Source organism: Cyclopterus lumpus, chromosome 10 (genome assembly GCF_009769545.1).
Source record: "Cyclopterus lumpus isolate fCycLum1 chromosome 10, fCycLum1.pri, whole genome shotgun sequence".
Lineage (NCBI taxonomy): Eukaryota > Metazoa > Chordata > Actinopteri > Perciformes > Cyclopteridae > Cyclopterus > Cyclopterus lumpus.
Window position 1 is genome coordinate 17,704,296 of NC_046975.1, and position 24,528 is coordinate 17,728,823.

The following is a 24,528-nucleotide window of genomic DNA, read 5'->3' on the forward strand; positions in this document are numbered from 1 at the left end:
ATTAACAATATTCAAACTTGTCCTGCTTAGCTTCAGCTATCCTACAGTAGTTCTACATTGAATGTTGACAGAGATTGGAGCAAATCTCTTTTTATTTTATTCAAATACACCATGAATGCATTCCTCTGAAAATGTCCGACCATTGTGGACCGATTCTTCTAAAGTGGTTGATAATTCCAAAGCCAAACATTAAAATTATGCTCTGTATTTCACCAACTCGGTTGAACACAGGCACGAACATTTTAGACAAATTATATTTGGTCTTTTACACTGTGGAAAAACTAGAAAGTAATCATCTCTTGACTGTCACTTTAGTTGGAATGGGAGTTCATCTCTGTTATGAGAATTACTGTTCAATGCTATAAACTTTGAACAATCAGCAAGGTGTAACAAATAGCAGCATTTAAATGCAAAAATGACCAGTGTATCTATATGTATACATGCATAATAAGGAAGGAATTTTCTAATTTCATCAGGTAAATTTGCAATGAAGTCCCCAAAATATAAATATTCAAAAGCAAGCCAGCTGATCATCATTTTAAGGTGTAAATTACAACAACCATGAATGCACTGCTGTGCCGTCTACTTCATGCTGATTTTCAGTATATTATAACATAGCGTCCAAAGGTTACATTAACATAGCGGAGTCAGAGGACTAGCAAACCAAATGTGGATTTCCTGTGTGTCGTGATCCATGACAATTAAGTGCATTCATATTCATTAGGGGTAACCGTATCCATGCTTCAAGAAAACAATCAGCCCCTTTACCCAGGAGAGAAATAATGAGAGGCGTAAAGATGAGCAGGGGGCCGGACTCAGTCAACACTTGCAGTCCTGCTTGGCACAAACACACCCAAAGGTGGCTTTCTCCCTGCATGGAACTTGTCATCCGTAGGAGGCGACTCGTCCACAAAGCACTGGTCCCTTACATGCTGGTCAAAGGTTCGGCCATTTGAAAACACCCACGGGGCAAGCCTGGCCTCACTTACGTCCCCTCGGCACCAGTTGGCCTTTCTGAGTGGAGAGACTGACTTGACTCCCCACAGCTTGATGGAGACCGGAGACCGACTTCACAGCTCTGCAATCACTCGAGGGACATGTACATAACTCTCCATAACACACTAAAGCATTATTCATAATGAATGTGCATCTATGATAAGGTTGGCACATTCTACAGCGATCTAAGGTTCCTGAGTGCATCACTAGCTAATGTCTCCAACTGAACATCTGTGTAAACGTCTCATGAATCAAACTAACATGTCAGGTGAATCCCGTTGGTTGGATCCTTTCCTCTCCAGAGAGGAGCGTATAGCTATGAATCAAAAGAGGTCCACCGTAGATGAATGGGTGTCTTTTTAGTTAGAGCGCAGACATCTTTGTGGGTTTTTATCCTCTAAAATTGGTTAATACAAGGATGCGGTTAAGCTGGTGGTAGCACACAGATTAAATGAAAGGTCTTCCGAGGCCATGTTGGCAGCTCCTTTCTCTTTATCCAGGGTGAACTTAAAAAAGCATTCCACTTATCCGATGACCATTTAATATGCACCATTTATTGATTCACATTAAGAAACATCTCCTCAACAGCGGGCTGGTAAATAATTGAAAGGATCTGCTGTCGCTAAGGGTTCCGTTGGAATAGTGCGACCAAATTAAAATTGAACATCCCATTTAAAGAGAGAAGGCGGAGACAAGCCTGGAAAAAAAATAAAATAATCAGTGAGGTCTCGTAATGAATGACTCGAGAGCTAATCGAGCCTCAACAGGGTGGATAAACAAATAAATAGACAAAAGAATAGAGTAAAACTGTATGAAAATCTTGTTCATCTTTTAGGCATGTAAACCGGTTTTCAGTTCATTAGGTGCACCTACACAGTCCTGCAATCCTGCGACCTTCACGAAGGTTCCAGTATTCTGTTTTTGTAAAGGAGGTGTTGATTGAACAGTATGATCATTTTGGAGGATGCTGTTAAACGTTGTTGTATCATGTAAAGCAGAGGTCACTTACAGGCGGACCGCGGTCGAGGTCCGGAACCAGACGCTGTTGTCTCTGGCCCCTTGACCGAAAACCGGTTGATAATTGAGAATTATTTAACTTTCATGGATCTCTTCTATTTAACCGGCACAGTTTTTCTAGCCTTTGCGGCTTTTCGTTCAGCGGTCCAGGAAACACACCGACCAATTACACGCGTTGTAAATCATCTCACGTGATCCTACTCGGCCAATCACATCTGTGTATTCCGTTAAGCACCGCCCCCGACTCGAGAAAGAGCCCCGATTGATGGAAAAAGTACGAAAAGGAGAAATGTGGAAAGCTTAACCAGAGCTTTTAACCACAAATGTACAGACTCTTATATGTTTATTATTCCCACAACCAGTTCCAGAGCAGTACGTCTCATGTTCAGCGATATTAAAAGCAGTGATGTGAAGCAGCACAACGAGACAAAGCACAGATCTTTTGAGCAAACGTACCGCATCACATACAAAATGAAAGGCCCGGAGAAATAAAGAGCCCAATATGATCAGAATCCTAACACATTAATTACCTGCCAAACACTGATGTTAACAGAGAGGAGAAATGAGCTGAAGTGGTTTGATAACCACAGATAAAGTCCCTGCACACACATTTCAATATCACACAAGAATTCAATTTCTCGGCTCTTTTGATTGACGCACGAATAAACTGAATTTAAAGCTGCAGGACAATTCAGTTAAATAATTTGTTCTAAAATTATATATTATATATTTTTCAAAAGCTTTCTATTTATACAGACGTTAATACAATTGTTGGCTACTTCAATACATATGGCACAACATCATAGAGCGCACAATTTGACATTATTGTGATGTTCCGGACCTTTGGACCTTTATTTAGTTGAATTTAGTTGAATACCCCTGATGTAGAGGGATGTTTCTGTTATCTACCCGAAGTAAATGGGGTAGATAACAAAATAGAAACACCTGTCAGCATAATGTAATGCAATTCAACGACACTCAAATGCAGCCTCCACAATGACAATACAGTTAAATCAACAATCCTCAAAAAGCTTTTGAAAAAGATTACAAGCTTCATGAACTGAATGAGCATTTATTGCAGGATTGTTGCTTTAGACCATGTGTACCTGGGACTGAGTGTATATCCAAGGCTTTTTTTCTTTTTATATCTCGAAACCTCTATGTTCTTTCTATCCAGATTTACCCAAATTGTGTTTAGATCCCACTAAGATGGACAGCAGTCAACACCTTGCATTAAACTTAGCCTTATATCTAAATGCTGCTCAACAGGAATACAAAGCTTGATAGCACGAGAAGAGCTTGTTCACTTTATCACTTCCAAGTGAGCTTTTGTCAAACCCACTGTGCTGCGCTCTACAATAGACAAAGCTGAAGTCAGGATGGCATTTGACTTTACAATACATGTCATTCCACTACATCCTTAAGGTGTAGATGTCTTCAAAGCTCTCTACTTGGGATCATGTCACATAAAAGGGCAACCAGAGGGCCACACACAGATTAAATACTTTTTTTAGTTTTGTAGAATATGTCATGATTCCAACAAATGTGGACATGTTCTGAAAGATGACCTTCACTCTGGTTCTTTCCATTCCCCTTTTGCTAGAGAAGAATATAATGTTTTTATTGAAAAATGTGGCAAGATTATTGTACAGTATGTTCAGCTGTGCATATCTGCTGTGTGTGCTAGAAGTTTGTTCAAAAGGACACAATCAAACAGCAATGTCCAGAGGATAACCAACACTGGTCATCAACAGGACACTGTTGATCCTTCACAGCAAGCTCGGTATAGAAACTAGTTTAGCAAAATGAGTCCTCTTTTGATTTCCACGAACCTTCTCATCACCGTGCCTGTAGTAAGAGACACTCTAATGAGCACTTTGAGCTTTTGATATTCGTGCAGTTTGGAGTCTGTGAAAAAGTGACTAACCTGACAGGGTTACTAGTGAGAGACACTCGGAGGGACTCCAGACAATTGAGCATCTTTTCCTCCGCGATGCCAGAACGCAGCTCGTGGACATATTCTTGGGATGAAAGTGTACACTCGTGCTTGCTGTTCCTCAGTCCTCCCTGAAAACAAAATATCAACAGGACAGTGATTAGACTAGCATTATGCACTAAAACGCCTCGGTAATGTCATTAAAAACAATGAGGGTCATCGAAAGCAAAAGGAAGTTGAAGGACATCGATGTTTGATTTCCATCAACATCTTTAAACACTTACTGAACGATTAAAGAGCGATAACATCGGAAGAAACCTTCGTTTTCTTCTCTGTTTTGACCGATAAAGACGAAAAAGCTGGCCTAAACGTCTGCGTTTTTCGAAAAAAGGATGACTGAGCGACTGGAGATGAGTTGGCCAATGTCTCTTTTTCTCAATCAGCCAATATTCTAATGATGGTCTCTACTCACAGAGAGCCGGACACAGCCTCTACGTTCTATCTGCAGCTCCTCCTGTTTGAAGGAAATGGATTCTTGTGTTTAATCTCCACACAGGGCTCTAGAGACATGTTGCTACACTGATGCTTACACAATGAGACTACCTATTGGCAGCAATACACACAATTACACCACAACAGGGAAACATATATCTGCACACTCACTCAGCACACAGTGTAGTCCACATTGCACATTAGATTGAGCCACGCCTTGAATACAAAGTTACGGAGTGATTGAATGTGTGGTCCGACATTGTGGCCATGCAGTCCAGCAATCAACAAACATTTTGAGGAACACAAATGGAAATGGATTCATTGTACCACCACATTAGCTCTCCTCCCAGAACAAGCTCCCAGAACAAATAGGTGTTACATTTAAAGGTTCAATTTAAATTCCAGGTGGGTGGGGTTTGAGTCAAAGTACTTTAAAAAAAACAAAATGAGCAAACACACCACAGAAAAGGAATCTGATAGACCAAATCATCCACGCTGTGTTCATCCCTGGACGGCTGGTTCCCCACACAGCTGAGCTGTGTTAATAGGCAGTTTGGTAAGTAATAAGCTCGCTCATTTATCTGGAGAAAAGAGAGGCCTGCTGCTCTCCTGCAATGCACAGTCAACATGAAAGAACCATTTTGTTGTTGGCTTTTTCTTGTTGTTGGAAAAAGCAGAGGCAGTCTAACGACAGCATGCTATAATAACTCTGCGCTTTAGCTGTAAACTGAGCTCATGGTTTGATTGTCTCATTAATGAGTGCAAGTGTTTATTTGATACATGGCTGGCGTAAAGCCACAATCCTCAACCCGGAGGAGTGATTCCTGCCGAAACCGAGTGCAAGTGGTGCCTCTTCTACAGCTACTGTCAAAATTGCATTTAATAAATGGAAGCACACAGAGTACAGTCTATTTATGAGTAGGGCATGAAAACAAGTATCTACTAATGTCACTCCACTTAATTTCCGCCGTTTCTTTTATCATCCATGGCTGAACCATTATTATTTCTTCCATTGTTATTATCTGCCATGGCTTTTAACATGTTCATCTGCTATTGTGATACGAACAATTGTAAAATCTCAAACCAAGTTAAATCTTTATGCGCGCTTTCTTTCTTAGTGTTCCAAACTATAGTTTGATGTTCCCATGACTGCGTGTCTGTGTTTCTGTCGTGTCTCTGTCTTTCTCATCTTCATCTGTACGCCATTCATCAGTTCCTCAAGCTCCGTTGTGTGAATGTGGGGGAGCGACTGGCGTAGCTTTTATCTGACTGAAGGTAATTATTAGACCATAGGGAGAGAAGAATCCTTCTCGTTACTATGTGGATGTTTCAACTATTACCACAGACTCTTTGCATTTTTCATATTTAAAAAATAAGAAGAAAAGGATAGGACCAGAGACACAATGTGAAAGCTTAATTAACCAGAGCAGATACAGAGCAGACACTTAACAAAACCCCAGAGGTGAAATGTCAAGACTTTGAGTGTTCAAGGTTAAACTGAGACAGTAATGTAAAACTTTATACTAAGTACAACTATCTTCTCTTTTCTGCTTATTTAAGTACTTCAATGTGGTTTGAATTCCTTGAGTGGCAGTGCTTCATTTTTTTTTTTTTTTAAACACTCTTGAAATCAGTGCACGGAGTAATGTCAGTCGTGTCTGGCTCACTTTTGAAAAATGTTCTCAAAAATGCTCTCATAGTCAAGGGAAGAAAAGAAAGTTTTCTTCAATAACTCAAGGTGACACAGGGTGAGTCATTGATTTTAGTAATGGTCATTCTGTGGGAGAAGTATTCCTGAACAGAGTCCAAGGTCACCAGCATGTTGTTATCACAGCCCAATGATCTTATGTGCAACCAAATTTCAGATCATCAACCGATACAAATTAATGAACAATTACCTCCAACTTCATTTTGTTGGACAATGACATTATGATTTAGCCTTGAAATAAACTCATAAGCTGAATAAAGAAATGTGCAATGAAAAGTATATTGATTTCAGCCTATGATCCTCCAGTGGGATTATTCCCTATTAAGATGGAAACTAGTCTTCATTCTCCAATGAGGCTAATACCCCCTTGACAAAGACCGACTAAAGGCCTTGGACCAGAACTATTTCTACAACTGTTTGGAGCAATGCTTCACAAGTGCTCGATCCAATCGTCCCCGTAATGCAGGAACAACATCCAGTGCGTGTAAGTGCCCGCTGTCTTCCATAAGGGGAAAAAGATAAACAATGGTTGGCGTTTATATCTATAGGCAATCACAGTTGTTTTTGTTTTGTTGTAGCCAAGACTGGGGTTTTGAAATGCACTGCTGTCTGCATTGGATTGGTTTCGATGAATAACAAATGCCACAACAGCACAGTTGGGTAGACAGTAGAGAGGCAATATGTCACCACCGTGCTGCATAAAGTTTCAAAGATAATGGCAGGTGAGATGTCATTAAACCACAGTGCTGGGTTTCATGCAAGTCTAAACGCCAATCCCCTTCCATTTGGCCGAGGCGGCTGCGGCGAGGACAGCGTGCAAGCATGAGCGAGAACTCGGGTTCAAATTGAACTGAAACTTTAGACGTTATTGATAAAACTTTAACTGTAAATATATGCAATGTGGGTTAAGTAATCAGACCTAAACAAAATAAATGGTGACCCAACCAACGCAAGAGAAGATACTGTGTAAAGCACTCACAACATGCTTCTTAAATCCCCTTTTGGATATGGCTGATTAAGAGGCTGCCTTTTCAGAACATTACTTCCAATAATACCTGGGGCAGTGGGAGGAAAACACATCACCCACTTTGTATGCATCTTCTCACTTCTCTGTAGTTCCCAGCAGGCACATCGCTATGTCCAGAAGAACTAGAGCTCTGGTTTCACCGCATGCTCTGACCTCCGGAAACCAAAGACTCTGACCATGAACTGCTTTTTTCATGACTCTCGCCCAAATCAATGGAATCCTTTGGGGTAATATCAACATTACACCACCAAACTGGCAACAGAGAAACAATCTGAGGATTAGAGGGAGGTGGCATTGCCTGCTGGCTACTGGGTAATAGAGTTTCCCCCTTCAGGCTCACAAAAAAATGGTCAACAGAAGAAAATGGTCAAAAAGAGGCCCTGGAGGAAGGGAGTAAGGGAGAGAGCGCTGTTGTGTGGGTGGTGTGTGATGAAGTAGTAGGACGTGAAACGTATCGGAAGCAGAGGGAGTGCGAGGGAGATATGAGGAAAAAGTAGGGGTTAGGCGCAAAGACATAAAAGGTGTACGGGAGAGAAAGAGCAGGGCAGAGAGATAGAGCACCAGGAGACAACCTCAACAGTAGAGGACGTACACAGCCTTTTGACCACAGCCTAGAGCCTCATCTCCTGACGCTTATTGAATCCCCTATTTGCCGATAACAGTATTTCCTGCCAAAGAAAATAGTGCTGGGAGCAATTACTTCGGTGAGCCTGTCAATTTCATTTTGGGGGTGGGGGGGGGGCAGGTGGTTAGGGGAGCATTGGTGCTCATTCCCTCCTCCTGCATCACCTCTGTCTCCCTTTCTCTGTGCCATGGGGAGTGACAGAGTGCTGTGATTTCCACCCAGGGCAGGGCAGGGAGACAATGCCAAGGCGTCGGCACCTCCACATGTCATCTTCACCTGTAATGAGCCTATAACAAGCTGGCTGCTTCCTCAGTGCCCAGTGCTCGGCACACTCAGGCAGACTGATAGATACATTATTCAGCTTCTTTGTCAGCTTCCTGGAAAACCACATGGCTGCAATGTGTCTGGCCTGGAAGCCAGAGCTGGGAGATAGCTGATAGCTACTGCCTCTTCCATTCAGTCTGCCTTGCGGCCTCCCTCTGTCTCACTCGGACATGTACACATTCTGCTAAACAATGTCTCCCCAACTCTCTTATCTCTTACCAGTGTCGCCTGATCAAGAGGTACAATTACCAAGTGAAGCGAGAACAGTACTGCGCTTGAGTCTGTGTCATTCATCACAGCTTGAGATCAGCACGTTACAATGAGTCCTTTAGACACCAAGTATGAAAATCATCCAAAGCTTTATGTCTGAATGTGATTCCCTTTTAGGGATAACAAAAATAAAAATCGTGACCTCCCCAATAGACTCAATGCAGCTCTTAATGCTATTTAAAGAAGAGCATATATTTATCAATCAGCTTATTCTGAAAGCTTATTTTGAGGAGAAGCAAACATGTGACAGCCAAGACTGCAGCAGAACTGTGCAGAGAAGCAAATCCCTACAACTGCGTCTAACTACGGATTTGATTATCTGAATGCCACGTACAGCTTTCTGAATGAAATAGTCATTTGCCATTCACTGAATGAAATAGTGTTGCATAGAAGTATCAGAATAGGTGAGAGAGTGTGTTCAAACTCCCTCATCCCTTCCTGACATTTCAAGGTGACAAACATGACGGTTTACAACAACACCTTGTAGGTCGGGCAAACATAAATAACTGCATGTGATATGCAAGAACACATTCTGTTGGTGTGATTGTGGTATTGAGTGGACAGAGGGCTTTGCGGAGTGGATTTTGAGGGAACATCCGTGCACATTTTTCACATAATGTCGACAACACTTTTATTGGGAGGTAATGAATTTAAATATATTAGGACACACACACACACACACACACACACACACACACACACACACACACACACACACACACACACACACACACACACACACACACACACACACACACACACACACACACACACACACACACACACACACACACACACACACACACACACACACACACACACACACACACACACACACACACAGCCCCCATTTACTTCCAAAAAAGTCAGACTAAAAGTAAAAAATGTAATAATGAAAAATCTAATTACTTATTCTTTGTGTGTAATTAATGGAAATTACTAGAGCGCCCTTATACTCTTTGTGAAGAAGAATAATACAGATACAATCTGAGCAATTAGAGCATATCATGCTGTATGATAGCCGCGTTACAACATAATTTCCTGCTCATTAGTGGTTAGTAGATTATTTGAGAGGAAAGATACCACAAGAATTGGTAGAAGACAGTCTACAGTCAGGTAGATCCAAATGTCATGCCTTACCCCTTCCCTTATGATACAAACATGACCTATGAACAATGCTGTCAACCCAACTGTGCAAGGGAGGTATGCACGCAACGACCACAAACACACACACACACACACACACGAGAGAGACGTTACATAAATGAGCAATCTTACATTTAACAAAATATAAATGTTGGCATGTGTCGGTGGCAGCAGTGTCAAAGGTCAAAGTGAACACGGATCAGTTGAGATGCTGGTTGGCTGGACAATGACTTTTCCCCAGCCCTACTTAAAGGACAGACTCCTGCTGCCGGCAGATAAGACATTTCATCCAGCCACCGGGACGCAGGGCTCCCAGCTCAGTGGGGGATTTCCCACCAGACCATGTGGCCAAGCAGGATTCCCACTCTTTGCTAGAGATTATTTTTCCAGGATTTTTCCAGGACATTTTCACTGATAATCTATTGCGCCACATAGCCAGACAGTAATATGTTCCACTCTGTGGGACATTGAAAAGACATGCAGTCTGTGGTTGTAACTTATCTATGAAATAATCACTTATCCTAAAGGCTATCCTCAGTAATTATGACAAATTGATCATAGCATAATGTGAACACACCTGCAGATGTTTATTGTCAAGCTACTGGTACAAAAGTTGAACACCTTATAACAAATTGTGGTCCATTTGACATTGGCAATGCAGCGTCGCCTTTGAAGAGACAATGCTCACAAAAGGAAAAAAGTACCGTTAGCCAGTATTTCACCCGGCTCCCCATTCATTATTATCTGACTCTCTAAACAATGGCCAGCACACATTTGGAACCATTTTTTTGAGTTGAATCACAAACCTTGAACCTTTGCAAGCATTTCACCCACTTTCTCTCCAATTCACTCCTCATTTTTCCATTCTGTTTTCCTATCTGTCTTTTGCTGCCTTCTCACTCCGTCCATTCTGAGGTGTTCTGAACCTTGGGTGACCGCCACAAAAAATCTGTATATCTGCACGGTGACTTTTTCAGCTCTTTGTATTCAATTTCGTCCTTTTATCTTCCGCCTGTTGTGGCCAGAAAACAAAATCTACAGGCTGCTTTATTCTCTCATGTCTGCACAACTACAATTTTCTGATAACACAGACAAAATTATGCCTGCAACATTCCCTCAATAATCAGGCTAGTGGCATTACATACGTCCGGACGAGACAACCACACCACGGAAGAGAGGCAGGCTGGGAAGAAAACACAAAAAGAAGCAATGAGGTAATAGGCTGGAAACAGCATGAAAATAACACCGCAGGGTTCACTTTGTAAGACACACTGGGCAGCGGCCAATGCGTCATGGTGTGTGTGTGCGTATGTGTTGATCCTTAAGAGAGACAGAGAAAGAACACAACATGACAATAGCAACCACAAAACCTGAGGAAATTAAAATACTCCATACCCCTTTTTTTCATTTCAACACAAATATCCCTACAATAGTGTGTAATGGTTATTCAATTACAAGCAAGGGGATCCTACTTCTCTGTGTGTGTGTGTGTGTGTGTGTGTGTGTGTGTGTGTGTGTGTGTGTGTGTGTGTGTGTGTGTGTGTGTGTGTGTGTGTGTGTGTGTGTGTGTAAACACGCTGAAAGGTCAGATATAAAATATGGGGCAGCTCAACCATGGGGTTGAATATATATGAGATTTATTTATTCAGAACTAGAATTTATACAGGAAATTGTTTTTATTAAAAAAAGGGCCATGTTCTTATAAATGGGTTTTAAACTTTCAAACTAAACTGAAAGAGACAAGCCCCCCTTGTTTTGTCTAGAATGAAATTGTCATGCAGTGATGAATAAAGGAAAGCCTTACATTACTTCAGACATAAAGACATAAGTAACTACACTTGTAGCTAATCAAATTTTTGTAAATATGAGAAATGTATATTAGTGTCTTCCTTGTGAATTGTATGTTTTTCTTGCTGGAAGAGAATTGAAAAAAGACAACAACAAAAAAGAAAAACTAAATGTTAAATGCCATAACCTAAATATTCAACAAAGAAATGGCTAACTGCATGGTGTTAAATGGCTGCTTGGCACCTGTTGTGGTCGCAATGATGATGAAAAATATGGAACACTTTTGCTGCAACCGTACACTAATTAAATCCTGCCAAAGTCAAGTGGGTTCAAGGTTAACCTGTTTGTGATACGTCCACCTTGACCCTTACCAGAATAACAACAAGGGCGATTGTGTTTACCTCTCTCAAACTGGCCGAGCTCCCCTTTTCTCTCTTAACTTTAGCCTGACCCACGCCAGATAGTTCAGACACACACACACACACACACACACACACACACACACACACACCATGTCTGTGCTACTGGCTGTGCCCCAGATGTGGACAAGGGGAGGGCAGGCCAACCGGCACCGTCAGCAAACTCGCTTGGCTTTAATCCCACTGAAGGTTGACCTACAAGGTACCATCATCAGTGTTTCAAATAGTAGCAGAAAGATGTCCGCAGTGTTTGTCCACCAATCAGCCAGGGACAGCCGGGTTCTTGATCACTGCAATCCCCAAGGGGTAAAGCAATCTCCATCAAAGCGAGGTTAGGATCCAAACTAAAGTCTACTTCCTGGTGTCACAAATGAACTCCAAAAGATACTCACTAAAAAGTATATGCAAACAAAGCCAAGTAACTGAACCCTTGTAACCCTTTAAAGTGAGGGGAAAGTAAGAAGGATTTTCAATGCTTGTTTGTCAAAAAAAAAAAATATTATTAATGAATGGTTTAGTTTTGCCAATGAGAGGGGAGAACAGAATAAAAGTCACTCTATTACAAAACAATCCAAGACTTTTTACTGATAATCAAATCAAAACATAGGGCCAGGAGAGAGAGGCATGTTGAGGAGCCGCAGTAAGAATAGCAAATGAATACATAAAAGAAATGTCGGTAGATCAAAGAGCTCTATTTGGAAAAATGGATATTTGAGCAACACAATGAACAGAGAGTACCTCTTGATAGAGATACATTAATGCTGCAAAAACCAATCACTTAATGATTTATTTTTTTCAACAGGCAAAGATCAAAGAATAAAGACATTTCCTTCACAATGTTGTAGCATTCTCTTTTTAACTTATAGGGACACAGCTAACAACATACTTGTAATATAATCCATTTTAGTTTGATTTTCACATTTGTATTTTGTTCATAACCAACATGTGTTCTACTTCTTGTGAACATTAATAAAATATTGAGCAACGAGATCGAATGTAACACTAAAGAGTTGATGTGCTACCTCGTCATTTGGAATGCGCCTTCATCATTATCAATTGTGAAATGTAATCTCTTTGATATTATTTATATATGTGTACATTTGTGAACACCTCATTTTAAAAACTGTAGTCTTCCACAAACTTCACCATCACTGTCAGCTTGATCTCGGCTGTTTGAATACATTTACTGTCGGAAGATTTGACCCAAACATTTTGAGTAATAGGAGGAAACAACCTTTAGTTTTTATATATATATATGTGTGTTGTGTGGCTCTGTTAGTGTGTTTGAGAGAGAGAGAGAGAGGGTGGAGAAGAAGGTGGAAGCCAGTGGACTTTTACACGCAATGTTTCTTTAAGTTATTAATAATAATAATAATTTGAAAGTCAACATTGTGAATGGAGCTTCAAAGCTTCAATCTATTCCAGCCCGAGTAATTACCCATAGAGCCAAAACTCCAGCACGTAAGATTTCTTATCAATGCAAATGCACCTATTTGGCAAAATAAAAAAGAGAGATTTGTAAACTGTGCGATAAAAAAAAATCAGGATTTAAGATAGAAACATCACAAAAATCCGCTCCCTTCTTAAAACTCTCTATAAACGGCAGTCTGCCACCGACTCATCCGGGAAGAGCAGTCGGACCAAAACTCCTCCACGGTGAGCAATAAACCGCCGAGCAACAAAACATAAACAAAAGCAGAAAATTACAGTTGATTGTTTTTGATTTAGGGCTGCACGGTGGTGTAGTGGCTAGCACTGTCGCCTCACAGCAAGAGGGCCGTGGGTTCAATTCCCGGTCGGAGCGGTCCTTCTGTGTGGAGTTTGCATGTTCTCCCCGTGGCAGCGTGGGTTCTCTCCGGGCTCTCCGGCTTCCTCCCACAGTCCAAAAACATGCTGCAGGTTAATTGATCTCTAAATGTCCCATAGGTGTGAATGTGAGAGTGAATGGTTGTATGTCCCTACATGTGCCCTCGATGGACTGGCGGCCTGTCCAGGGTGTCCCCTGCCTTCGCCCTATGTCAGCTGGGATAGGCTCCAGCTCCCCCGCGACCCTAATGAGGATAAGCGGTATTGAAAATGGATGGATGGATGGATGTTTTTGATTTATTGATCACTGCATTTTATTGTGTGAAATAGTTCTTACAGTTTGATCTGTTTTTTTTTTTTGGGACAATATTTCTGTATATTGTTTTTCTTAAGGCAATATCGTTAGTTGGGGGATTTCAACTTGGCCCAAATCTAGCTAACACTGTATCGTAATTGTTGAGGCAGACTATCTAAATAAAACTACTGTTATATACAAAATAATTAGGCTATATACTAGTTAATAATACATCAATATTGATGTATATGTTGTATTAAAAATCAGAATATGCACAGGGGCTGTTAACTCATGTTGTCAAATACATGTAGTGAAGTTAAAGGTGCAAAGTTTCCCTCTGAGATGGACTAATAGTATAAAGTGATATACTAGTATACAACTCAACACAACTAGAAATACTAGTAAAGTATAGAATAGTAAAGTAGGCTACCTCAAAAATTGTACAGCACATGAAAAACCTAAATGTAGTCATATGCCAACACGGCGAGATCAAGAACACACAAATGTTTCTAAATTGATGCATTTAACTTCAACATTTGCATAATTTTCTTCGGGAGGAGCTTGGCCCCAGACCCCTTTGGAGGGTCTCACAAAATCCTGCAGGGACACACTGAACTCCATTACTCTTTTTCAAATACTGTGATGCGTGTGTGTGTGTGTGTGTGTGTGTGTGTGTGTGTGTGTGTGTGTGTGTGTGTGTGTGTGTGTGTGTGTGTGTGTGTGTGTGTGCGTGTGTGTGTGTGTTTAATTAAAGGTCATTAATGCCGCAGCTAATAAATCCATCTCTTGAGGGAATTCCGTAAAAGGTGAATTACACATTTTCAGTATTTTGTGTCTTTGTGTGTATGAGTGTACGTCGACGTATATTAATACGGTTTTACTCACATTTTCAATGTGCTTGTGTGTCTGTGTTGGTGCATGTACGGTTTTGGGGTTGTGTTTGTGTGTGGTGCAGAATATCCCTCTGAGCTGTTCTCCCTGTGCTTTGCAGGACTCATGCCTGCACTGAATTTCAATGACACCTCTATAAAGATAGGAGCAGATGTCAGCCAGCTCGCTGAAAGTCAGGTAGAAGAGAGTGATAAAAGTAGAGTGAGCAAAGTAGAGTGAGCAAAATTGAGTGCACACTAGCTGCAGAAAGAAGTCTTAAGTTATGTGTCAACTTGCTGCGGTGTAATAGAAGAAAAACTAGGATTTACTGTTGAGATATGCCATGAAGGAAGACACGTTTTTCAACATGAAAAACAAGAAACTCATCAGACTACAAGTCGGCTGATGGGCAGGTTTCTGAGAGTTGATTCTTATGGATTTTCTCCCCCAACTAACTCAACCTAAAAAAGAAGTCCTTGCACCACGGATTCACCCACACGCTTTCAATCCCCGATCTATTCAAGGTCAGCATACGGCTCAATTTTGTCCAAATGTACCCCAAAAGACAGAAGACATGAAGTATTGTATATGTAAATGAGGTGAGAGAGCCGTCAAATGTCCACAGGGATATGAAAGTGAAAAATAATGACTGAAAACAACCTTGAAAGTCACATCAAGACGTCTTGGCACTTCCCCCGCATGTACTCCGCGCGTTGTTGTGGAGGGGGTTAACGAGTGAGCTGTTAAGCAGGTAAAGTCACACAGGATCTCATTTAGGTTTTCACTGTGGTCTCTGCTGCATTGATTGCAATGTGAAGGCCTAATGAACTCTCTGCTCTTGCTTCCAGCTCGGGGAGCTTGGGTATGAAGCCAAGAGCTGCAACTGCTGACTAAAAGTTTGGGGAAGGACTACAAAAAAGGATAGGAAAAAAAAGGGAAACAGCTCTGATACGATGAATAACTGAGGGAGAGTACTGATGTTGGTTTGTAATACGAGTCCCATTGTATGCTCCTTCGTCCTTCTTTACCGGCCATCTCCATAAGGGACTGACCTTGATAAAATCATACATAGGGCAAATATGCAATGGGGGCAAAAGGTCAAGATCACTTTTGACGGTCTTCTCTTCTGCTTTGCTTTCTCCAGTAATTCAACGGAATAACAATCCTCGTACCTAGAATAAATAACACTTCAATTACCTTTCGTTGACCTGAGAGATTTTGTGTGTGCGCACAACGAGAGGCAACCTATCATAGAGTAGAACCCTCAAAGAGTGGGTTTAAGTGTGTCTTGCTATCAAAGGATTGAGAGTCATAAGAAGAAGCGATATTATTACCTCATACGTTCTAGATGTTTCCAACAGATAAAGCCGAAAAAGAACGAACGTGAGGTGGATAGACTCAGACGTGCACAGTCAGTTCGTGTTAGGGTCGCTCTGTGGTCCAGTTGGTGGTTATCTTTTTGTTGTCGGGCGTTGTAGTGTTATTTCTCCCACATGCAGCCCTTTGTTCGGCCCATCAGGCATACCTGCGTACCTCGCTAAAATATGCATGCACTGGTTGGTTTAATCAGAACAGACTCAGGAACTTGCAGCAAAGATTGGCTTTGTCTCTTCCCTTCTTTGATATAATGCTGCACCGGTCTCACCATGGTGACAGGTCAGTCTCTGCCTTTAACATCGGCATGCTGCATGGTCTCTCTCTCTCTCTCTCTCTCTCTCTCTCTCTCTCTCTCTCTCATAACTCGGTCTGGCCTTCATCTGACAAAGTCAACTTGGAAGAGTCGACTGCCCTGCCGCACCTGTTCAGTAACAGCAGTCACTCAACTTCACAAGATCAGCCCCTTATAGGAGTGAGTGTGTCCGTAAATAAAACTATCACGTGTGCGTGAGAGAGAAAGCTAATTAATTATTACGTATTATATCATCGCCACAAAAAGCTCTGTCCTAGGTCAGTTGTGATGTATGTGTTTCACACATCACCATCCATCCACCCCAAGACTCTGTTGGCTTAGGCCTTGGCCCTCTGACCCTTATATGGAGGTGTGTTTGAATGGTGACCCCAAACCCTTACATGACCAGAGGTCATAGCCTTGTTGTATTGGTTGCACATGAGGGAATATCTAGCTTCACCTATACAGCATTTTATTGGTTAAATCCTGGGTGAAATATAACAAAGGTTATGCACTATAACCCTAATTCTATAAGCACAGGCAGAGCCCTCTAACCTGCTCTCTTGCTTCTTGACTGTGGATGCAAACTGTTGAGTACACTGTCCATTAATACAGCTTGTACCAAGGAAAGCTTCTGGCTCCATCCTGATTCGCTTCATACGCACATTGGAGATTTTAATGCTCCAATCTTCCACCATAGCTCCAACACAGTTTGAGTAGGCAAGCATATATAGCAGCCGTGCTCATTGAACACATGGTGCAATTTGTACTCTTCCTTAGTTAACCTCTGCTCCTCGAATAGCGTACACTCTTATCAGTACAGCACACAAACCCCACTACCCATCATTCCCTAGTCATCTTCTCTAACCTGAGAGCAAACCGCCAACAATGTGCAGTAAATAACAAAGAGGAAACAGATAGGCAGGACAAAAACTGGGCGCAGGTAAATATGATTTGGCAGGGACATTAATGATGTCCAATCCCTACACAGGTTCTGTGGGCAGATTCTGATGGATGCATGATTTACGACAATGGTAGTCTGGGGAGAATGGTGATGGGCCTTGCCAGAAGCAGAATGGCTGGTATGTGAGAGTGTTTGTATTTGTGTTCATGTTTGTGTTTGCAGTACTGACCCTCAACTTGGACAGGATTGTAAGTAGACTGAGCTCGGACCAGGTAAACACACATGCATGTGCACACACATAAGCACATGTACATTACTACAATAAAAAGCTCTTGCATTTCAAGAAACTCAAGGCAGTGGGTCGGCATTGGATTGAGTTATTATTTCCAGGGCGGTCAGCTTTGATCTCCCTCTGATGTCTGTATCGGGGCCGTCTCATCTCTAATAATCACAGATACATTTCTCTTCCTCTTCCCCGTTAGCTAGATAAATAGGATTTCAAATTGTCTGGTGCAACCCCATCAGAAGAAAAACATGATCTATGAAATATCTTCCCGCGAGAACCCATTCTGAAAGATTATCTTCTCATCACAAAGACAGCACAGCTAACAGATCAGGGTGAAAAAGGTGATCCGTACAGAAAGGGAAATACATTGTGTGTGTGTAAAGTGGGTGGAAGCATGTGTATGGATGTGTATGTGTCTTTTTATATGTGTCTATGTGCCTGAAAAAAAAATTTGTGAAATAGATTTAGAGAGAAAGCAAACGCAATGCAGTGCCAATGCACTTTCAGCCATTTATGTTTTGTCTCACACCAAAGGGGCACTCCCCTTCCAAACAAGCATTATTGGATGCGTTCACCTTGAGATCTCAGGAAAGACAAAAACGTTTCTTCTAATATCCACATTATTACTCCGTCTCCATCGAGAGGCTGTGGCCCATTCAATAGCAGTAGGAATACCTATTCATCAAGACGTCTGTGTCTAGGCCCCGCTTGATAACAGATGGAAAGATCTTTAACTCCCCATGAATAAAGGCTCCAAAGTTGAGAGAAAAGACTTGCATCAGCAGAGCAACAGCTAAATGAACTCTGTCCCAGGTTGGGCTTGACTACTTCAACAAAGCAAGATTAATTTGCCTGTGGAGTTGAGGCCAATGCCCGAGCCATGGCATGCTGCCTAGCTGGTGTTGAGGTGCAGCGGTGCCTCCAATGCACCAGGAACATTGGTATAACGTCAACAGTGCAGCATCACAGGGAAAGGCAGAGACTAGCTTCAACAGCTTTACTGAGAAGAAGCGAACATACATTCATGTATACGGCTGAAAAGATATTCCGTTCTTATCACAGACCAGAAAAGATAAATACAGCTAGATACACAGAAATTAACACATCAGTGATACGGGAAATGGTATTCTAACAGTACCAACCCAACATAAATATTAATAAGAACTAGAACAATTACAGCTTTGTTCAGGTGCTATGGCACAAGGGACAATTTAGATTTCAGAGTAAAATAATATTCTTATTAAGTATGGTGGAGTACCATTAGCAAAAGATTAATTAATGAGATATCCTTTCGCAAATACAATGTCTCCAAACTATATAAATATATTAAAAAATGCTTTGAACACAAAAGAAAATATGGGGAAGACAATATGTGACCTTAATTAAGTACCTCAACCTGTGCAACATGTGAGATGAGGATGCAGCTAGCGACACTTGGTCAGCAAGGAAGTAGAAGAAGAAGAAATGTAATTAGTTTAATAACAGCTACTTGTCCCCTCACACACACACTATCTACACGTTCACATGTGTATCTGTGAGATTAACTATTTGAGGCACGATGAAGCTGTACCTTTTCAAGCAGAGGCCACTACAGTGCTTGCTTCCTTTTCTTTCTTTTTTTACCCACCTCTGACAGGTGTGACCTTTCGGCTCTGCTGGTAGTGGCCACTCTCGCCCCCAGACAGTAGGCCCGGATTAGTCTCCATCTCTGAGGATTGTGTTACGCCTTGCACGAATGCGCATGTGAAGCCCAAGCTCTCTCCAGCATGGCCGAAGGGCCTGCTATGAAAAATAGAACACCTAATGCCTGGAGATAGAGACATTCATCAAAGACCATGGTCCTGCCTGCCTGCTTTGTGTGCTGCCTTCACTCCTTATTCTCTATTCAGTACTGAAATGCAGAAACAACTCACTTATTGGAGTCATAAAAGAGAGTTTTATTATTATTGCTGTAAGAATTTAATATTATTACTGGACCTTTTTTCCAAGAGTCCCTTGGTTTAAAAAAAAAAAAAAAAAAAGATATATATATATATTCTACAACCATTCTGATGCTTCAAGTGATCTCTTATGTTTAGAATGAAAAAAGGATATTGGAGTCCCATGAGGGTAGACATCAACAGATGGATGTGTGCGTAGCCTCTTCACCACTTGATTCAGCACAGTGGTTTGCCTCCATTGGCCACATTTTTGAATGACAATTGCAGGAAGGCTACTGAGAATACCAGAAGGGGGCCAAAAAAGAAATACCCTGGGAAATGGTAGCCATGCCAACTGGCGCAGATCAGCCGGACCAGTTAACCTCGGTAGTGAACTGCTAAACCCTGGGGTATGCGTTGGTAATGACATCTCTTGTTCTATGTCTTTGCTCCATCACTGCAATCCTTACTATTGATCCTGGCAGGTCACAGAGGAATACTATCGTGGAAGATGTCGCCCAATGTGTGTTTATGCCCAAATATAATGGGATACAGGGAAAGACCGCTTTCTCTTAGTTTATTCAAATTCCACTCTACCAACAAAGGGTTAGCATGATACTGGAGGGGGGCCGCTATTGAAAATATCAAAGCTTAAAGGTTCTGTGCCATGGGATTTCTCCTTTGCCTGGAAGACATGGTAATAAGAGCGAACTTCTGGAGCAAGGAATGTAGACAGCTCAGAAACAAGGTTCACACATTGAGATGAGGAAATATATATGTCACGAACATTATCCTTGCACGTATCGACCACTCAAAAACATCCAATTGCCATCGCAATCTACTGCTTCAACTTGCACTCTTATTATGAGACGAAAGTAGTGGCTTCAAAAAGCTATGCTGACAAGCAATGGCCCAAAAGATTGGCCTTCTTTCAATGAGTGAAAGTGATTCTTCACACAGAGCCAGTACATAACAAACACAGCAGACTATGCCAAAGGCTAGCCGGCAGGATTTCAGATGCCCACACACACACATATACCCTATTTCTCAGTAGTAACACCATAGCTCCAGGTGCCTCATGAGGCCACTGCCTTCCGTCCTCCCTCCATCTATCCACCCATACCCTTGTCTCTCTGATCCTCCTCTTTTCTCTCAAACTCAGGTTTACATGGGCCTTCAGTGTGAGAGCTCCTGCTGTCATACCTCGTTCTTCCAAGATGCAACAGGAAAATAAAAAATAAAATATAAATGAGGCAATACTAAAACAATAGTTCAGCAATGCAGCAACCCAAACGTAAAACCTTCCCTTCCATTGTTGTATGAAGTAAACAGGCCATGAAGAGGAACTACATGAGCCCTGTTTCACTAATAAGAACAGACGCACTGGAATGCTGGTTCGTGTTCACGAATGTGTCGGTTTGCTCTAGTGACTGAACATTGCATCAGGCATGTAGATCGTGTTTGTGTATGTGCCATTGTGTGTACGTGTGTGTGCTCTCTGCCAATGCCAAGGGCCTCTCAGACGTGGGGGGTAAAACACTCTTTGAGAATGGGATTTAGTAACACACAGGCAGCTCTGGCACGGCTGCTTCAAAGCGGGAGGCAGGCGGAAATTCCTTGTGCACAATTGTGCCTTCATGTGATTGTGTGCACATGTGCATGTGTGATGTACCTTTTCTCATAGATAAACCCACTGCCGATCCGAAGGAAGCTCAATTAAAGAGCATCCCATGGTGGTACCGCCACGCTCTTGGATGATTCGTGATATTACTAAATGTATGTTAGACGCCATTGGCGGGGGGGGGAATGATGCGGTGAGGCACCTCCAGTTTTATTTAGTGTATTTAGACACCGCAGGGTCTCTATGCAACCACACACAAGTAATGAAATTAATTGATCACTTTGTGTGTGAGGAGTCTCGATGTAGTTGAATATAAGGAGGCAGATGTAGGAGTGTATTTTGACAGTCCTGTCTGTTGCAACACACTGCAGCTCTTCAACAAAACATTAAAGATGAGCAGCACAAGCCACTGGTATCTGACTCTGAATCATGCCAGTGTGTAATAGAACATGAACACATTACTTTCCCCAGAATCATTCAGCGTTTCATCTCATTTCATTTGGTTTAGCTGACCGTAACTCGGGTCTGGTTCCACTGCCCCTGCCAGTCACCACAGACTGATACGCCTCCTCCAAGAGCCTGATGAGTAGGCAGAGATTGCTCAGACTTCTGCTCAGTGGGCCACTCTCTGCCAGACAGCCAGCCACCCAGCCAGCAATGTTAGAAGATTTATAATTTGATCTGAAAATTAGTTCTAAATTTGTCTGGTGACAGGGACAGGATTTTATGATCGTTCCATACAGACAGTTTGCTGGACTGCCTTTAGACTGACAAGGATAAAAGTGAAATGAAGGAGTCTGCCAAGATGCCAACCATAAAATTCCATCAGCTGGAGGATTTTACTGCTCCGGGCCCTCAACCAATGGGCAACAGGAGACATGAAGAGAGAGAGAGAAAGAGACACAGAAAGAGAGAGAGCACTATGAAAGAGGAAACAGATGGGAAACGGAAGAGGATTTACGATGGGTGACCGTCTCCTTTTAACCCCAATATTTGCTAAGAGGAAAAAGGATGGTGAAATTACATTACGTGGGCTGCGATCAATAACCACAAATATTAAATAGCGCCCGAGTCCTTCTGCCTATGCACATGGCTTTATGTGGAGCAACACCACTTATTATTAGCTGATGTAGAGGTGACAGACGTGTTCATGACGCAATCAAGTGCTACTGAGCATCATGGCCCTGCCTTAACTTCATTTTTTACGGGTCACTAGCGAAATACTATAAAACCAAAGCACAGAGTCAATACTAATGAGAGGAGACATATTACAAGTGGAGCTGGTGACAGCAAGTGTATCAGCAGCCTTTCCCACCACTATCTGCCGATCAGTGGGTGAGCAAGGCCATGCTGGAGATTAGGTTTCAAGAGAAATGCGGTGAGTGAGTATGACTTGCCTGTCACTGCATCTACAAACACCTCAGAGAGTTGTCATAATAATGGAATTTTTGTTTGGAAAGATGGTGGTTGCAGTGGAAGCAGAGCACAGAGATAAACAAGAGAATAGGCTCAGCTGTCAATGCAGATGTGAATCGGGACACTAGATTATCAAATCTGATTCTACATCAGGACAAAAACATCAGTACCACCATTTGAACTGGATATCGTGATCAGAAGGTGATTTTGCAACCGTAATATAACAGGTTTTTCTTTTGAACCTCGCACATCACATTTCTGTTTGACCCAACTCTAAACACGTCTGCCACAAATCCAATACTAGAATCAATGTGTCACTACTCAACATGCACAAGCAGAAGCAAGGGCTTGAAGCAGCTGTTCTAACTTCTAAACTATGTATTTTTCACTTACTTACACATGTGTTTAAATCACTTACACATGTGTTTAAATCAGACGATTCATAACTCAATCCACAGAAATATAGATTGGCTAACTTTACCTTTGTCTCTTGTGATGCAGCTATGCTTTGGATTTTCAAGTTCTTCTCCAAAGTATTTTCTCCTTGTAACACGAGTGCAAGACTTGGATGATTAACATGCATAAAGGCGCATTCAACTTGCTATGCACCAGTGACAGCAATAATGTCCCGCCGTGGACGCAAAATCCCTGGGGCTTAATCACCTCTATACAAAGACTCTGAAGGAAGAGCGCATCCTCATTCTGAGCAAGAGTAACATTAGCTCAGTCAGGCTAAGACAAGCATCACATTCATGGACCAACAATGGAACCAAGTGCTGTGGTAAATTGGCCTGTATAAGCCCCATAAACCATTTCAGATAATGCGCAACTAGTTAGTGGGCTTACATAATGAGGTTTATCGCATTGTAAATGCACACAATTGGCCCTGTTTGGTAAAATACGCCGAATGCACATAGCCACTGGGGTGTGAACCTCTTTAAGCGTCTCCAAGAATGGTGGAAGCCGGTGATGTTGATGTGTGCTTTCACACAAAAGAAAAATGAGCACTATCCAACATGCACAAGGATTTAAAAAGCTGAAGTAATCTATCACCATGCCTCAATCAAACAACAAGGACCCGATCATCCTCACGCTTGATATCAACAACATCGGTATTTTTAATGAAGAATTCCTTGAAACTGTTGGATCTGAGAGAGCTTTACTCTATTTCCCCTGGTGAGGGCTCAGTCCTGGCATGAGTGAAGTGAATGCCGCTTCCCAAGTGGCATCCTGAGAATGCACCTGGACTCCTTAATGGAGACACCCACAATGCAACAATGAAATAATTGACAACTATCCCACAAAGCCTTTCAGCTTGGGCTCTATTTCAATGTGATGACAATAACACCGAGGAGGGAAAAGGATAGAATGGCAGATAAACAAGTGTGTATTATTGTTGCACTTAGCCACATCTCTGCCCTGGCAACAGTATCAAAAACATCCCAGCTAATTAATTAGAGAGGGGGACTTGACCTTCAAGGTGCATTCAATGCAGTTGTTTGTTGATCGAAAAACAAGGATTTGCTTATTTGCAATTAGTGGGGTGGGGGGTATAAATTAATAATATATTAATGGCTGTTTATTAGATGACATTAGGATTAATTTGTGTAATGCTGGGAGAAAAAAAACATTAGACTAAGCCAGATGACTGGTATCAAGGGACCAGGCTGTTTCTTTGTTCATCATTTTAAACCCCCATCATTCTTTTTTAAGTGAGACCCAAGTGACCTATCACTCAAGCAATAGAATTTAGAAAACCTACCATACTAATACACATACAAAAAACATAATGCCCTACAAGGTGCTTGAAAACAATATTGATTCAGACATCACTGAAGCAAAATAGATGCAATGAACAAACACATTAGCAGATATAAAATCTAAAGAGCTTCTATTTACATATATTATTGAAGATAGTGTCATTAGATCATACCCACCCACCACGACGGCACTGAGCCACTGGCAAACATTCAATACAAAATAATCTATTAGAT

At 41.8% G+C, this 24,528-nt stretch overlaps 1 protein-coding gene across 1 annotated transcript in view; it reads right to left on the bottom strand.

The window, feature by feature from the left end:
- The window catches only part of diaph2 (diaphanous-related formin 2), a 347,468-nt gene that overhangs the window by 247,083 nt on the left and 75,857 nt on the right, over positions 1–24,528 (bottom strand). Inside the window, 1 exon segment of the mRNA XM_034542988.1 lies at positions 3,941–4,080. Within this exon segment, the coding sequence (XP_034398879.1) occupies positions 3,941–4,080 (140 nt within the window).